The sequence below is a fragment of the Drosophila takahashii genome, chromosome 3L (genome assembly GCF_030179915.1).
Source record: "Drosophila takahashii strain IR98-3 E-12201 chromosome 3L, DtakHiC1v2, whole genome shotgun sequence".
In the NCBI taxonomy this organism is placed as follows: domain Eukaryota; kingdom Metazoa; phylum Arthropoda; class Insecta; order Diptera; family Drosophilidae; genus Drosophila; species Drosophila takahashii.
The window spans coordinates 13,684,271-13,702,318 of NC_091680.1; the positions used below are offsets into that span (position 1 = coordinate 13,684,271).

The 18,048-nt window shown below is 40.2% G+C and overlaps 3 protein-coding genes across 5 annotated transcripts in view; 2 read left to right on the top strand and 1 right to left on the bottom strand.

Annotated features, from left to right (window-relative positions):
• Positions 1–1,071: 1,071 nt before the first annotated feature.
• Or67a (Odorant receptor 67a) lies at positions 1,072–2,729 on the top strand. The gene is made up of 4 exons (XM_017151392.3): positions 1,072–1,922; positions 2,201–2,402; positions 2,457–2,612; positions 2,676–2,729. Exons 1-4 carry the CDS (start codon positions 1,072–1,074, stop codon positions 2,727–2,729), a joined length of 1,263 nt encoding a protein of 420 aa, XP_017006881.3.
• A 3,636-nt stretch (positions 2,730–6,365) lies between these two features.
• Positions 6,366–8,144, bottom strand: Ir67a (Ionotropic receptor 67a). The gene has a single exon (XM_017151393.3). The coding sequence runs from the start codon at positions 8,142–8,144 to the stop codon at positions 6,366–6,368; it is 1,779 nt and encodes a 592-aa protein (XP_017006882.2).
• A 4,565-nt stretch (positions 8,145–12,709) lies between these two features.
• The window catches only part of LOC108066569 (capon-like protein), a 45,784-nt gene continuing 40,445 nt past the window's right edge, over positions 12,710–18,048 (top strand). For 2 of the 3 annotated variants that reach the window (XM_070214641.1, XM_044396010.2), the window contains exon 1: positions 12,710–12,951. The gene's annotated coding sequence lies outside the window, so the exon portion shown is untranslated. Of the gene's footprint in view, positions 12,952–13,466; positions 13,570–18,048 lie in introns of those variants that run through there. The other variant, XM_044396009.2, reaches the window with a different exon arrangement.

Here is an 18,048-nt window from a genome sequence, read left to right on the forward strand (position 1 = left end):
ACATATATATGTATCCCCACTCTTGATATCTTGGGTTTCCCTCTTTTGCTGCTGCGATGGCAATGAACTTCTGCGGGATGCAGTCGAGAACCTCAGACCTCAACTTACTTTATCTGTATCTATCAGTTGCCCAGTTGCCCGAGAGCTGTCAAACTTGTTTTGCCCGCCAACGAAACCGAAATGAAGCTTGTTTCGGTTCTGTTCTTGAAGTTCTTGCCGTTCTTGCCTCCTGTGGTACACGTTGTATGCCACATGTGCAATCCAATCTTAGCCAACGACATTTGCTGACCTTACGGATACGAAACGATAATGTTACGCTCTTAAGCAAATATCTACCGATATTGTGTCCTCCGGACCGAATGCATATAAATGAGCAAAGGAGCCTCAAGGATGTCTGACACGAGCTCGTTTCCGTTGTCAAAATGCACAGGAAAAAATGAAAAAGGGAAATAGAGTCAGGTAAATTCTAAAATCTCAAATTTTTATTTTTTTAAATATTTAATACTTAGGGAAATTGATTTCTAATAGAGCTATATATTCCAAGGTACATATTTTCTTTCTACTCGTAAAACAGCTTGAAAATTGCTCATTCTTTATTTATATTACTGACTTCATTGACCTATAAATAATCACGCAGTCTTTGTTTTGCCAATAAAAGACACACGTGTACACTGTACATATTTAATAAGGAAAAAAAAGGGTCTTAAAGTATAAGCTTTAAATGATTTTTTTTTGTATTATAAAGAATAAATATTTGTTTTATTAAATAATATTTATTATTTCATCTGCTTGATGAAATTGCCCATTTCATCAGAAAGTTTTTTAGTTTGGTTTGATAATTTTTAAATTTGTAATGGCCCAATATAATTTTTGGCCTTAAATAGTTTTTTGCTACAATTTAAAAAAACTTTTTCAGTTTGGAAATCATATATTTCATTGGAAATAAAATTTTGGGTCAGTGTAAGCCCTTAGGGGGAAAAGAAAATCTTGCGGTTTCTGCTAAACCATAGGCCTATAAAAACCCGAAACCCTTTTGCACGCACTTCATTATCTAATCGATTCAAGTCCGGAATGAGTGTCAATATCTTAAAGGATATTTTGTCCTGTCGGTGGATTAAAGTTTCGGCTAAGCCTCAGAGAGCAAATCATGTCGTCGAAGATTTCCTGAGACTGCCCGTGTTCTTCTACAATACCGTGGGTATAGAGCCCTATGAAACTGACCGAAAACCCGGATTTTGGTTTCAACTCTATTTTGTGCTCAATTGTATCAACACGCTGAAAGTACTCGCTGAAGAGCTCGTATTTATGGGAATCACATTTCGGGAAGATGAGGATTTCCTTGAAAGCTGCATCATATTGGGCTACGTGTCCTTCGTGTTCGTCGGCATTCTCAAGTTAATTACGGTGCTGATTAAAAAGCAAAAGCTGACCCGTTTGGTCCGCCAGTTGGAGTCCTGCTTTCCGACACCCAGTCAAAAGGATCAGGAGGAGTATGCTGTGAATAGCTATTTGAAACGATGCAACATTTTCACAAGAGGCTTTGGTGGTCTCCTTACGATTATGTTTTTCGCGCACAGCCTGTTACCCATAGTCATATACTACTATCAGATTTGTGTGATTCATTTGCCAGATGCGAAGCAATCTCTGCCATTTTTCGACCTATGCATTTGGGAGTGGAGGGAAAGCTGGATTTTTTATCCCACCTACGTTCTCCAGTCGATCGCCGGTTACACGGCCACCTGCGGATCCATATCCAGTGACCTCATGATCTTTGCCGTGGTTTTTCAGATCACTATGCTCTACAACAGACTGGCTAAAGTTCTCAGGGAGTTCGAGGTTCGGAACCATAGTGAAACCAATGGAGCCAATAAGGATTTTAAGGCGCTGCAATCCCTGATCGCCCAACACATCCAAATACTTCGGTTGGCTTAAAGATTATCAAAATTGCGAAAACATCGATAGATTTTTTTTAGCCATGGTTGATATTAGCGATAGTATCGAAAAAATATATGTGATTAAAAATGTGTGCTCGATTCAAATCAAGATCAACGCTTAAAAAAAGACTAAAAATGTAATATGTTACCCAAGCGATACTATCGATAATATTCAAAACGATCGATATCATCGATAGTGCTATGGATCCTTTTACCAACCCTAAACTTAAGTACCAAACAATAATATTAATTTAATTTATTTTAAGGATCAACGACGTGATGAACGATGTCTTTGGAGTTCCCTTGCTGTTAAACTTTCTGGCCTCTTCACTGCTTGTTTGCCTGGTGGGATTTCAATTAACCATCGAGTTCAGTCCCGCATACTTTTTGAAGCAGATGCTACTCCTGGTTTCGGCATTGGTAGAGGTTTATCTCCTCTGCTTCTTCAGTCAGATGCTGATCGATGCGGTTTGCTATAATGACAACTTCCTAAGATCTAACCCACTAACCCGGCAATTTCAGAGTGAGAATGTCAGTACTGCGGTTTACGAGATGAATTGGACCGAGGCCGACACACGATGCCGGAAAATGTTAGTTTTCCTTTCAATGCGAGCCCAGAAGCCAATTTGCCTGAAAGCTACCATAGTCCTGGACTTGTCTGTTGAGACCATGAGCATCGTAAGTTCCAGAGGTTATAATTATTGCATAAATATTTGTTTTAATTATTGTATTTCATTATAGTTTCTTAGCATGTCTTACAAGTTCTTCTGTGCTATTCAAACTATATATAATTAAATGCTTATCACTGATAAGTTATCAGTGTCATTAAGAAAAACTAAAATATATTAATATTACTCAATGAAATGTAGAAAAACTCTAAAAATAAATATTACAAAATTAAATCCAAAGATATGAAATTTAGGATGATAACTTGTAAGAGTACAGTGTATGTGGATGGTAACAAGGAGATACATAGAAAACAATCAAATGGCTGGCGAAAAGAACACAGCCGCCTGAGGAAAAGCGGAAAAGCAGGCAGACAAAAGATGGCCTAAGGTTTCCCAAGTACTCCTCGTCTTTCCCCTTTCCTATTTCGTTCAGTCATTCATTCTCGCATTCATTCGGCTGCCTGCAAAATGTCGCTTTGCATGTGTGAGTCCCTATATCTCCGCTTTGGGCCACAGGGCGTATACGTAATGCTGCCGCCAAGGCGGCTTTTGTTCAACATGACAAAGACATGACAGCGACAGCAGCAGCACGCAAGAACTACAACAACCACGAAATGGTGCTCTTTGTAATGCTTTTAATGCTTTCAAAATTCTCCCTGGATTGATTTATGGCCACGGTGGAAGAAAGGAAGGCAGGCAGGACCAGGAATAGGACTTAAGACCAGGCATTGACAAATCAATGGGCAGCTTTAGAGGTCACAAAGATGAGCTGGCCATTCGGGCGAGTGGGGGCAGGATTACTGGGCAAAAACTTATGAAGAAATATCTTTTGGCGGCTTTAAATTTATTGAAGTCCCTTGATAAATATCGCCCTCGCCAACGTCCTGGCCATCCATTTATTAGCACCGAATGACAACTGAGGCACTCCATTGTCACCAGAGCATTCATCAATTTCACTTACTTTCGCATTTTGATGGAAAACTGGCAGCCAGAGGAAAACGAAAAGAAATCAATGGCCTTGGGTGGGTAAACATTGTCTACTCCTTTGCTTTGTTTTGCTTTCATTGAAAGTTCTGTGCTGTTCTAGCTGATTTGCATATAGAAAACTTGTTAATAATGCCAGCTGAGGTGGGATGGAAATGGGAAAATACCGCCCCCTAAATCCGACCGTCGGTAGCAACAACTTTTCCAACCGGCTTAGATGAAAGTTTTCTGATTGAGTTTTTGACAGTTTCTCTGAGGGATTCTTATCCCCCACCCCCATCCCGAATAAAGGTGTCTGCACTAAGCTTGTTTTGATTTTCCGTTTATTGTTTTTGCTCAGCTGCCTTGGAAAAGTTTGTTCGGCTGCTAATTGCCTGAGCTCATAATTAGAACAAATGCAAATGGATGTAACGAATTTTCCCCTCCGAACCGCAGAACCTTTTTCCGCCCCGAATATTTTTGGTAAATTTATGCAAATGACGGTGTGCGTTAAAATTCACGACTAATTAGCTCGAAAGTTAAATGGAATCACAAAGTATTCGGCATTAATTTATGTTGGAATACAATTTTTGTGACGCCTGACAATTTTTTCTTGTTTCCTCTGATGCTGCCACCACGATTTGCATAAACAAATGCAAACGAATGCCAAATCAACGGGCCGACAGGAAGGCGGCTGCCACGCCCACCTGCTGTTCAGTAAAAGTTTTAGTCATTCAACTTTGGCCATGCAGAGAGCATTCAGCATTTATACTTGGATGCAACAATGTGGAGAAACTTTTTGGACAACATTTCGCATGTGAATAGCAAAAATGTTGAATGCCATAACACTATGCAAAAAGAAACTTGGGAAGGAAACTTGAACAAAATATGCAATTTTTTCTTTGTTTCTTTTAGTTTGTATTAAAATGGCAACCGTCTTGCATTAAATTATTTAATTTATTTTACATATAATTTTACAAAGGACGTGTTCAATTATTGTGTCACGTGGTCTGTTCCACATCCATTTGGTTAACACTTTAATGCGTTTCACCGAACATTGTCGGATGAAAACAAGAGTAATTTATCGCATGGGCCAATTTGTGGCTTAAATAATTACAATTAACAATTGTTTTTCCCTCCGTACATAATTAAAATGGAATGTTTTGGTCAAATGGTTAAAGGATAAGCTTTTTTTGTCTGGCATATAAAGGCTTAACAATTTCATCAAATTAGGGATTCAATTTAATTTTTGAATTTTAATTTGTTTTTATACTTTATTATTAGGATATAAATGAAATCAAAAAATGTAAATGTAAATAATATTGTAATTTTGTTATTAATTATAAGCCATATAAGATGGCAGATATTTGCCTTCTGTACTTTAAAATTCAACATTTAAGTCCCACGATTGAGTTCGTGTAAATGGCTGTCTGATTCGTATTTCCCTTGTTCAGATTTTTGACAGTACTTTCAAATGAAATGGCGAAAATGCTGGTCCCTCGATTTCCCCAAAGCCAAAAAGAGAACGACGCGAATAGCAACGAAATCCGCGTGCGAGCATTTCGAAATTCGACTGTTGTCGCTGTTGAAGTTGTTGCAATTAGCCCCGAAATGCGGTTCAATTAGGGTAGTGCCCGCCCCCGGGCCGTGGGCGGTGGGCGTGGTCTGGGGGCCCACTGGCCGCTAATTTGCATATTGCATTACATGAATTTTCCAAACTAGTCAAGAGCTCGGGATGCGTTACGTTGGTATGGAATCCGTTTACCGAGCACAATGTTGTCCGGCTTAATTAAAAATTTTACGCCGCTTGCAGTGCATCAATAATTCGATTGTCTGCTGCTGAAAGTGGTAACTTTGTTTTGTAAATTTCCAGAACGATACTCTTAAAGCCCGTGTGCTGTATTGATTTTACCATAAACATCCTGTTGGCTCCCATAATGCGGCCGTTACTTCGCAAATCCAGGTTGTCTGGTCGTATTCCCTTAAAGATAAACCGGCGTAAACGTCAATTATGGGGGCGCACTTCCCGGTAACCCAAGCCCGGATGATTGAATGACGGAGGCCCGTTGTCGAAAACAAAAACTAAGCAAACGCTTAAACCTCGTCAACGCCAACAGCAGCGATGGGAGTGACATTTTTTGAAAGTAATCCCGACGAAATGTTTGATTTATGTCAACGTGAGGAAGGGGCTGTCGACCATTAGTTGGTCGGGGAATATGCGGGCCATGGGTGTAGTGTTTCAGAGGGACAAGTGGGTTAAACAACTTTAACACCCGCGAAAAGTTGTAATTCGCTGGAATTCAGATTAAAGAGTTTGTATTAATAAGTGGGAGGGAGAAAGACACATTCGGAATTCGAACTGGACTACTTAGAACATTCACATATCAAATTGATATGCCGGATATCAAATCTAAATCAAATCGTTCATTGTTTTATATGAACTTTTTGCGGTGTACACAAAATGTTATATATGCAAAGATAAGTTAGATTTGGAGGAAAAAAAGTTAAGTATGTAATAAGATTTGACTAATTTTGACTAAATTTCATGTAATATTCCCAAAATATATAGGTTATTATTTATTCACTTTAAATTTATGCAAATATTCAAAAACTTCTGTTCATGTTGTGCCTAGTGGTTTATATTTTTTGCAATTAATTTTATAAACAGCAGCATAAATCAGAAGCTAATCTATTTTGAGTGACAATAAAGATAATAAACTAATTAAAGTCCAATCAGGTGGTTAATTTCCGGTCATGTACCTATAATTAATCAAACGCTTGGATAAAATCAATTATAATTTTAACGGGTAAACCAGTCGATAGAGGCGGGGTTGTGGGCTCTTAATTTAGTTTTTCTGACAAAGCAATTAACCAAAAGTTCACACAGGAATATGCAAAGGGACAGGAACAGACAGCTGGCCAATAAAATCCATATCCAGAGCAGATCACCCACCTTGAATTCTCGGAAGGCAACATACGGAAAGGGATCCTTCTGGGAGATCATGCCCAAAGTTATCATCTCGCGGAGGGTTTGCTGCTTCCAATACTCCACGATTCCGGCACTGTGGGCCCGATGGATCAGATCATTAATATGATGTTCGTAGATGGAGTTGGACTGCATGACCAGCGATAGAAGGACACTGGTCCTGATGATCCGCAGATCGGGTTGAACAGTAAAAACGGGTTGCTTGAAGAGCTCCTGCCGCTTGGCCACAATCATCCATTCGGATGTTAGAACAGAGAAAGCGTGCGATCTATTAAGGCCACTCCTTAGTGCATTATACTCCCCAGTCTCCTTGAAAGTCAACTGATCCCTGAGAACTCTAATGGGTCGCTGCCACATGAAGTCGTTAAGGTAGAACCTCTCGGCCTCCTCGAAAAATACGGTAACTGGGGAGTCGCGAAGTTCCGGAAAGTTAGAAATCTGCCTTGAAGTGGGTCTCTTGGTGAGCAGGGTCTTCAGATGGGCCGCATAGAGAGTACTCAAAACCAAGCCAAGTAGAAACAAGCTGGCATTGGTGACCCTCGAGCTGATCGTGTGCCCGGCACTCATATTAAAAGACTGTCCCATAATGCCCGATATCATGCGTTCGTTGAGGATCAGATTCGACCAATCCACCTGTTTCTGCAGCAACAGCGGTCCAAAGCAAGTGTCCAGGATGGTGAAAATGCAGTAGAAGATCAGCAGGACGATGAGGAAATTCGCGCCCACCATCACCACATATACATCGGCGGTGGGTATTTCCTGAGCACGCGGCACCATTATGAACCAATCCTCCTGATCGTAGATATTCGAGAAAATACCCAAATCACTAGGCATCTCAAAGCCACACAGGCTGATGGGCATGTTGATGGTCCCGTTGAGGGTCATATTTCGGAGCAGAATCAAATTCAATCGCTCACCCTGCTTAATGGGTCGTTGCCAGCGAAAGGTAAAGTTGTAGATCCGAGTGAATTCCAGCAGGAACTTGTAAACGTAGCCAGTCATCTGGAGTTCTCCGGTCCTCCGATCGCGATAGACAATCGAACGTGGTGGAAATTGATCGGGTAAAGTTATTATATATCTGCCATTGTAGTTCCGAACCTTGGTGAATATGGGCGATTGCATGGGATTAACTTTTAACCACCTTTGCGGAGAAAATGGCTGCAGTCGATATATCCTATTTTTCTCTGCAATTACAGCAACGTGAAGAAAACGTAGATGCTCCGCCGTGTTGGCAATGTCGGCTGAGGGGCTCTTTTCCCATTTCCTTAATAGCAACACCCTCACCTTCCGCATATTCAAGAGGCTCCGGTCGAGTGCCTGCCACAAATCCGAGTCCAACTGCAAATTTCCGGTCTGCCAAATCATGACGAGCATTTCGTTGTTGAAGCTGCCGCGCGCATAGAAGTCCATCTGCTCGTTGAAATTCAAAACCGGCCAGGGAAATCGCTCCAAGCCAGATGCATTGCTCTGCTGGCTGTGCCGGAGTAGCAGGACCGTTTCGTGGGGTTTATCCCGGTAGATGCTTCCCAGGATGGGATTTATCCACCTCGTGTCGTTGAACAGCAGTACAACTGGAACTAGTAGCGGCCACATGTCCAGGCGGAATGATGGAAAAACCAGGCATACCCAGCATTATCATTCAAATAAACGCTAATTAGCGGAGGTTACAAATGATTTGGGGGCGCGCTAATGGAGCTACGGATTGCAGGGCATTGAAAAATGGGCGTCATTAGCATTAAGTTTTACGGCTTCACAGGCTCAATTATAAGTTCGAGAAAATTCGGGAAGGGGAAAGAAGGAAATTCGGGTGGGTGGCCTTCAGTTATTCCATCTCCGGTTGAATATTTCAGAATGATTTGTGTATTGCCTTCGAATATTTGAACGCTTCTAATTGCCTGGGCAAATTGCTTTCAATGTTTTTCGTCAAATTTGCATATACCTTCGAACACATCCTTTTGACTCCATTAAGCCTGTTTGCAATTGATTTTATCTCGGTTTCGGTTTCGGTTTCGGTTTGGGGTTTACTTTCAATCAAAATGTATTGCATTTGTAGATTGATACCTCCTGGGCATTGCTGGCCAAAAATACTAATTGCTTTGGCTTGAATAATGTATTGTTTTAATTTTACAGAAGCCACACAACCCATAACTTTAAACTGCTCATCAAGTTCTCAACAAGTTTTTACCACTTCCGCTTCCTGGGTGCTTCTGCTTTCCCTCAATTAAACAAGTTAAATGGGTAAAAAGAGAGGGGAAAACGTTGCTTGAAGAGCGTGTCGCCTTAATTTTCACGCGAGTGCATATTTGATTTTCCCTTTTTATTCATATTTCCGCCGTCTGCTCTTATTTCGTGTTTTTGCATAAAGTCGAGACGGAGAAGCTTTTCATTTCCTTCTCCCCGTCGTTGACATGCATAAAATTGCAAAGAATTGTCGCTTGGCATACATAAATTATGCCGAATGGCCTGAGACTTTTCCTTAGCCGCGCAACACGGCGTATGCGTAATGTAACATTAATTGTATTTATTTGCTTTGCTGATTGATTTCCCCGGCTGAAGAGGATTTAACGGCCTACAACTTTTCCCCGGGACAATCTGGGACAAGACAATTTGGTTTATCAAAGTCATTTGGCTCCTGGCCCAGAGGCAGCCACGCCCACATAAATTAACGCAGACTTAACGAAGCGTTAACACAAAGGACGAAGAGGTCCTGGAAGCGACCCCAGACTCCTGCCGACTCCTGCGACAATAAATTTATTGGTTTTATCCTGAAGCTTATCAAGTTCGCCTCGTCTGTTCATCTCATCGCACAACATGTGCAGTAAATTTTTATGTCCAATGGCTTTCGCCTCCATCGCGATATAAGTAATATAATTTATGCACAAAATAATGAGCGTGCTTTTAGGCGCAGCTCGAATGGGAAAATATGTGTGTGTGTTGGTAAAAGTTATTAATTGATTCGGCTTTAAAGCTCCGGCAGGTTCATCCTTGAAAAGTGGGCGGAAAAATGGAAAAGTTTTTCATTTTCCAGCAGCCCACACACCACTTGAAACCTGAAGCCGAATCCCTGTTGATGGGATTGCCTAAGTAGGGTTGCTTAAGATTTTTCGACAATGTGTTAAGTGAAAATTGACACAGGCCAAAGGGGAAAAGTTTCAATGATTGAACGTAGGCATTTCCCAAAGTGGAAAGGCTTTAAAGGTATCCGTATCTCGGGAGCATTTAAGGTCTGGCAGCCAGGCAAAAGTTGGCCATGTTAAGCTGTGTGAAATTGTTCGCCATTTTGCGGGCGCCACAGTTTCAGCTGTTCGCTTTTTTAATTAAAAAAGTGGCCAACTGAAAAGGGGGCGACAGCCATTTGAACTTGTTCCTTGCCGCTTTTAATTTCCAATCTCTATTCCGGAGCTGCAGTGTTGCAGAAACTCTAGACAAAAAAGTAATTAAAATACTGCAAATATTTGCCCAGTTCGAATGCATTTCGCCCCGATCTCAGCCAATTCTGCAAGTCGCGCTGGAATCCTTGACCGCATTCCGCATACCCCCACTGTCCCCCCGAATCATCCTGGCGTCTAATACTCGGGTATGAGTGTATCCACCATTCATTTGTCTGCGTTCCGTGTCGTTTGCCTGACAACCAGGCCGCATCCTTTTCGAGTTTGCGCTTGTTTGTCATCCTTTTTGCGGTCCCCAGCTTGTGCCCTTCATATGATTGCGGCTTCATGCTTTTGCATATTTCCCATGAATACCATTTTTGCACCCACACACACACAGGAAGCACGAATTATGCGTGAATATTCGCAGATATGCGAACTGAGTTGTCAACAAGCTCAGGTTGTGGCTGTCTCAAAAACCGCCCATATATTTGGTTACTCTGGGTATGCCGAGAATTTAGTTGTCAACCTTGGTTTGGTACAATTTGGGGGGTTCCTGCAGCTGACATACGTCTTTGTTGAGAAAGGGGGCCAATTTTTAAGGCAATATTCGCCAAAAGGGGTTAGTATGTATTGCTTGGTATCTAAAACATTGATACTTTCTATTTATTTTGGAGTCCTTTAATTTAATTAATATAATCATAAATTAATGTTGTATTTTAATTTTTTAAATCAATGTCAATTAAAATAAATTTTATAATATAAAAGATAATGCTGAAAGAGTGTAAAATATGTGTGAAATGTTTATTTATTCGTATCTTTTATCTTTTCTTTTAGCCCTGTAAAATAAAAATAAATAAATATTTATTTTAAAGCCATTTAATGTTATCTAATTTACTGGAATTGCTATAAATTCTTAAATAAATGTTGTATTTTAGTTTTTGAAAACTTGACAATTAAAATATATTTTTTTGTAATTTAAAACATAAAGTTGAAAGAATGATTTTAAACTTGTGAGAGTCAGTATATTTTTGCCTAAGTATTAGCTAAGACATTCCAGCTAAGTCATTCACCTCAAATGCAACCCTGCTATTAGCAAGGATCCGATCCTCACACCGAAATACCCGAAAATACTATATTTAGGGATTTTGGGATTTCATGCACACGACGTCCACTCTAGAAGCCATGATTTCCGTCTCTCGTGACCAGTTCGTTCGCTCCGGAAAAATTACTTAATTCGATCGCATCCAATCATCCGCGAGTGATTTTCCTGCTAATCTGTGCATATTTCATCCTATTATTGTTCTTATTATTGTTGGTGAGTTAATTTCTATGAAATATTGTCGTTTTCTGACTGGAATTCCCCAGAACACATAAACCACCGACCACGTGCGATTTCTAAGAATTGTTTGACAGTTTGAGAGTCCTCCATCTGCGCACAGCAAGGAGCTGGTGCCGCTGCAGCGGTAACATTTTTTACATTAGTGCCACGCGTGCGCGACGCTTAGAATCCGCAACAGCGTGAGGCCAATCCACATCAGCTCTACGCCTGGATTTAACATTTAATCAGAGCCTACGTCTGGGCCGTATTTCATCCTCGCCACGCCTAAATTTTCATAAAGGATTTCTGTAAAGGCGCACTCCGCGTGAAGTGGATCTTCTTCAGTTCACGTTGGCCGGGGCTGCCAACTTGTTCTTTGTATCGCATTAAGTAAAAGTAGTTTAGTTTTCTCTAGTTCCAACACATTTAAGATAAGATTCTAATTTACTTTACGATTCCTATTTTGCAACATTATTACGTGTGTGCTTATTAGAGCTGACAAAAGATCGACTGAAGTCGACTACTACTTCCTCTCTTTTTCTTTTTGACAATCGCACATACCAACACGACTGCATAGAGAGTCGACCAACGTAGACAACGTTTAGTCTTAAGGACTTAGTGTTAGTATTAAGAATGGACCATATTATCGTATTTGGACTATTAAAGATGAAGTTTAATATAAATTAAATTGTTATCTTTTGAGGGCTTTACAGGTACGGTGGGTATAGAAGGCGGCCATTACCATCTGGGCTTTCATCTTCGATAGGTACACTCTCTCGTCCGAATCTTAGCCGTTGGGTTAAAGTTCTTATCGTTATCGTTTCTCTGTCTACTACTGTTAGTTCTGTGACACTCTTGTTCTATTTTAAGTTAAATACTATTTAGGGTTCCTGTTATAAAACGAAAAAAAAATTTTTTAATTCAAGTGCTGAGTTGTTGACTCTAAAAATGTTGCATCTTAAACAAAAAGTAATTCAATTCTTGTAAAACAGTTAAGTCTTACTTTGAAGCCCTTTTTACATGTTTGGCTTGGTTTAATAAAATCCCTTGCATGCTGGGCAATGTTTGGCAATGTTCGACCATGTTTACCCTGTGGCTGTGTGGGCATCCTCAGGCGACTTGAAGAGAGAGCCCCAGCCTCTCGTTGCGAAAAAACCAAAACAGAGAAACTTGTCTAAAACGCTGGGCAATGGCCCCCCTTTTCGCACCACCCCCCTTTCGACCACTCCATGGAAAAGAAGCGTCGAGCACGTGTAGTTGCGTCGATTTGATTGGCCAGAGGCTTTCGCTTTTCGTTGCCGCAGAGAGCAAGCGTTTCCGAAGACCCGAAGAAAACTAAGAGAGCGGGCTAAGAGAGCGACGAAAACTGGTTTTCCGAGGCGAGCCGGAAAAGCACCCTGTACCCACGCTTGTACCCAGTGCTTTTCTGTCTACAACCAAACGAAGCGACAGTTGTTGTTCGGCGTTCTTTGTGGTCAGATGCGTATACGTATACGCAACGTCATTGTTTCGTCTGGCGTCGCTTCGAAAAGCGAAAAATTCTGAATACCGGTTGCATTTCCCAATAACAAAAATAAAAATAAAAAAATAAAAATAAAAAAAATAACGGTTGGATATCGGTTTCGTCGTTGCACACGCACGTAATTCGAGTCGCTTTCCGTTAAAATTCAACAACATAACACCCGCAACCACAAAGAATAATAACTATAAGGTACTGCATATTTGGTATTCTTATATTCACATTTGTCGTGTGCGCTGCATTCTCGAAAACGGGTTCTACGGCATTCATTCAATTCAATTCTGCACTGGCTCGTTTTTTATGCTCGTGACGAAAGTGAAGTTCTACACGATCATAATCTAAGCATTTCCGGCTCGAAAGTAAGAAGGGAAAATAAACGGTGATTTGCAAATAAAACGGCAAAAGGCAAAACTGGCAAAAAAGTTATTTAATATTCATACCCGTGGTAGACAAAAAATCTTCCACAGACAAACATAGCAACAAGTCGGCGCCAACTCTCTTACTAAAAAAAAAGCAAGAAATAAACCACAACCAAATCCAAACTCAAACAACGCTGTGTTTATTAACATTCAGCTGAGAGCGTTGGATAGGTAGAAAAGCCTCGTCTTCCGAGAATTGGCAGTTAATTGTTGAAATCACCTCCGACCAAGCGGCGAACCCCTAAAAAGCGATTAAGAAAAAAGAAAAGAACCAAAGACGAACCGAGACCTGTTAAATACCCGTAGGTGTTGAGTGTGTGTGTGTGTGAGTGTGCGAGTGATAACTGTGAAACTATATACCCAAAAGTTAGAAAAAAAAGGAAAGATTCCGGTGAGTCCCCACTTTCCAATGACATTCGAGAACCTTTCGAACCACCCACGCCGCCATAGAAACGGAAAGTTTTTCGCTTAGCCTCCGAAAAACTAGTGAAGAAAAGAATTCTGCAGATCGCAGCTAAAAAACTGATTACGCGACGCGTTCTAGATACATTTGGGCTGCAGTGCAGATCTGGCGAGATATTAGTTGAATGTGTGCCAAAATGAGACGAGAAATACGGCCACAGTCGTGTTTATTATTTTTATAATTTATTGCCCAACAATAACAAAAATATATACGTATATAATGCGAGATATATGTGTATAGGTAGATTTTTCGGAGCGAGAACTGTTTGATTGCCGTTTACATCGCAGCATTCTGGTGAAATGCATCTGCAAGATACACACGAATGCAGACTGACACGGAAACCGGCGAGGCAGACGCATAATAAACGATAAATTTCAGGGCAATGACAAAATTGCTGATAACTGACCCACCAACATTTCGATTCTCGCTTCCCCTCGCTTTGTTTGATCATTAATATCTTTTAGTTGGCCATACTACTTACTTGCCATGGTTTGAAAACTCGGCGGAAAAGTTCACATTCAAGGTTAGTCTAGGCTCTAGACTAGCTATATTTTATTCTTGTGGTTTCTTTGGGCTCAGAACGCTTAGCTAATGATCCCCCAGTGAATGAATGTTTGAGCAGATTTCCCGAAAAAAAGTAAAAATCAATGCTAGCCCCTTCCCAGTTGATTTGGCAATCGCTGTTTTGCCCAACGGATTTATGTTTGTGTGTTCTTTTTTTTTTTTCTTCTGGTTCGGTTTAGACCAAAATTTTTGTGAGGTGCGTCTGGGAAAGGGGTTTGGGGGGTTGAGGGGTCGGTTGAGCAGACACAGGCTGAGTGGCCGCCCGCTGCTATTTATAGGCGCTCAACAAACATACACACATTCGCTCGCTCTTTGAACAAAATGTATCTTATAGATACACAGGCAAAAAGTTTTGCATCGCCCAGTGAATCCCCCTTCCTCCATTCGCTATGTGTCTGGATTGTCTGCCTCATAAATATATGGCCAAACGACAATGGCGAGACACAGAACCCAGTCGTCAGATCGGGATCTTCTTGGGGCTTCTAAGGCGAAGCATGTTGCCTTCTTATACAGGCAGTTAGTTTCTGTGAAATCGAAAACAAGATTGATGCCTCGCAACCGGACTTGGACTTTCTTGGCCAAAAAGGAGACAGCGCAGCTGCTCCGTCTGCCTTTTGTTAGCCACTTGTATCTGTTTAATTGCCGTTGTTCATCTGTGTTTATTCGGGGGGTTGGGAAAATAATAAAATACAGGGAAGCCGCCCGGGAACTTGGCAATTTCGCCTTTCAAGTTTTCCCGCACGGGGCTCAGAGTTATTTTTTCCGAAAAATACTCAAAATACCAATCAGTTGGCGACCAGTTTCGTTTTTTCTTGCATAATCTGCACGGCAACAGCTTGCGGCAAGTGCAACTGCAACCGCGGAGGCTGCGACTGCGCAGTAAATATCTTTTATTTTTTTTTCCTTCGTTTCGGGCATGACAAAAGCTGCCAAGCGATTCGCTTCATTCGCTGCTACGTAATTGCAAGTTCGAGCGCAAAACTTGAAAAACGGCCAACCGATACGATACGAGCCACAAATTGCAGCTGACTGCAGTTGGGCTTTGTTTTCTGGCCATCCCGCTTGCACTCGCTTCTGGCCAATATATCTGTACATATATATATATAGAAATATCTGGCAGTATGCAAGAACCGGAAAGGAAGTGAGCGTGTAAGTTACCAAGACTTTGACTCCGAATCGAAATACGGCTCCCAGTGGAAAACCGGTTTGCTCTCGAATGCTTCTTTTCCAAGAAGCACGCCTTGCAGGGCTCGCCAAGTCATTCACTTGCAGCCGATTCGAGTTTGTGGCTCTTGTATCAGTTTTTCTGTTTTTTTCTTCTGCTGGCTGCGCAGCCGCGTTGCAGTTGCAGTGGCAACGGCAGTAGAAGTTGCAGTTGCAGTCGATGCCATTAAGCTCGGGCGCAAGAACAAAACGTAGTAGGGAAAACTACACTTGCAAAAAAGAGAATAATAATAAGTTAATAATGAGAAATGTTTTATTTTAAAAATCCGATTTTATACTATTAATTCTATACACTTTACATTAAGTTTTATTAATTGAAATATTTTCATGAATGTTTATTTAACCTGATACTTTCGAAAAAATTAGTTTACACTCTAGAACTAAAGGTTTCGTTAGAATACAAATTATATATAATTAAATAAACAAAATATACAAATTATTTAAAAGTGTAATTTAATGCAATAGCTTAAAAAATAATATTACACATTTTTAATTTAACCAAAATCGATTTAAAAATTATTTCAGAAAAATAGTACTTTTAAAATTACTTCAACTAAAAAGTTAAAATTACTTTGTAATTTTAATTTCCATAACATTTGTTTTAAAAAACAATATTACACATTTTGAAATTTAACAAACATCTTCTAACAAATTATTTGAGAAAATATTCTTTTCAAAATTCATTAATTCTAAAGAATCTTAAAAAAGAGAATTCCAAATTGTTTCAAGTGCAGTTGAAAGAAGCACGAGTCACCGAACAATGCGAAACCGATAGTTGCTCGTAAACCAGAAGATAGAAGAACCCAAAAGGCGACGTGCGTAGCATGGAGGTACGAGTTTAGTACGAGTGCTTGCACCACTGGTGGGCGGAAGGGGAGTGGCAGCCGGAGGTGGGTGTTAAGTGCTGGGCAACTTCAGTGCCGTCTCTTTCCTTTCGCTGGCTGGGTTTTCGTCTAGTACGACGCATGTGCAGGCTGCTTTCTTGAGGTACTTGAACCTTATTGTCCATATACGTAGGAGTGTGTGTGTGTGTGGGGCCACAAAATGGCGGCAGAGCTAAGGTAGCTTTGGCTCCTAAGACGATGATATATGGTTGCGGGCGACCGAACATTGAACCCTGGTCGGGAAGCAAGGAAATATATAGAGCAAGGCAAAGGGCTAAAAAGAAAAATTCATAAAAAGAATTTGGTGCAATCTCTTTAGCATTTCCTAGGAAATTTTACTGTATTTTAAAACTGATCTTGAAAAAGGAGTGGATACACCCAGAGAAATGTGGGACTATTTTTTAGGTAACGTATGACCTAAAAAATTTAAATAGACTAAAATTTCAGATTTAGGTAATGGGTTACCTAAAAATATTAGCATGTGGACTATGTTCCTACTTTTTAGGTAAAGCTAAAGAGATTTTTATAGGCCATCGTAACCTTCAAATTGGTCCATAAGACCTAAAATTTAGGAATAATTTAAAGTCGATTATCACTCACAACTTAATACAAATATAGGTCCCTAATATTAATAAACAAATTATTCGGTTTTTTAAGTTTAATGTTAAAAAATTTTTTAGACTTTTCTTAAAGCTAGTGATGGAAAAGTTTCAATATATAAAATCAATACCTACGTGGACTATTTTCCTACTTTTAAGGTAATAGTGCCCTATTCTAAAAATAGAATTCGCCTGAGCCCCTTGAAGCAGGCTTTGGTTTTGCCGCAGGGCTTTTAAGTAGTTCCGTAGACCAGAGGCTAGCCTATTGGACTCTCGCGCAGAAGACCCGGGATCGATTCCCACCGAGGACAAAATAAAGTGATTGTTTTTTCAGAAAGATAAAATATTTGCTTTTCCGAATAATACAATATAAGCAATTAAAATAATCAAATATGTTACTATCAATAGTAAAAATCCTAGCTTTTTTTTAAATACCTAATATTTAGGTAATTCTGACCTAAAAATCTAGTCCACTAGCCATTTTTTTAGGTAACCATTACCAGAAATAAATTCAAGACTGCGTACAAAATATAGTCCACATGGACAACATTTTAGGTAATGCATGGCCTTGGCGCGTTTTTCTGGCCATATTTCCTAAAATTTTAGGTAATTAGGCCCCTTTTTAGTCCATTTTGTTTTCTGGGTGTAATATATGAGTCAGGGCTACCATTTCTAGCCTTTTTCAGGATAGATCTGATACGCTTATTTAAACAGCCGTTTTCTGGAAACTTGTTTCTATATCTTGTGTTCTGTAATTCTTAAAACATTTTATTGGAATTGTTTTTCCGCTTTATTCCACATTATTAAACATTGAATCTTTCGTTCAATATCGAAATGTATATCCAATAAAATCCCTCTTTATTCTTTGATGTATTTGCACCTCACAAAGTATTCACAAATTTTAAGCAATCTATGTCCAAACAATTTCCAAACAGAAGCGCCCATTAGGTTAAACTCCTCGGGTCAAGCTCGGCACCTCCCTAATCCCCGTTTGAATGCAGGCTGACCTCAAAACAAAGCTGATTTATGTCGCTCCCCGAAAAGTGTCAACTGGCGGCCAACCTCAACCCAATGCCCTCCATTCGAATCCAATCCAATTGGAGGGGAAAGTGGAGGGGGGCTTCCAGCGGTATCAG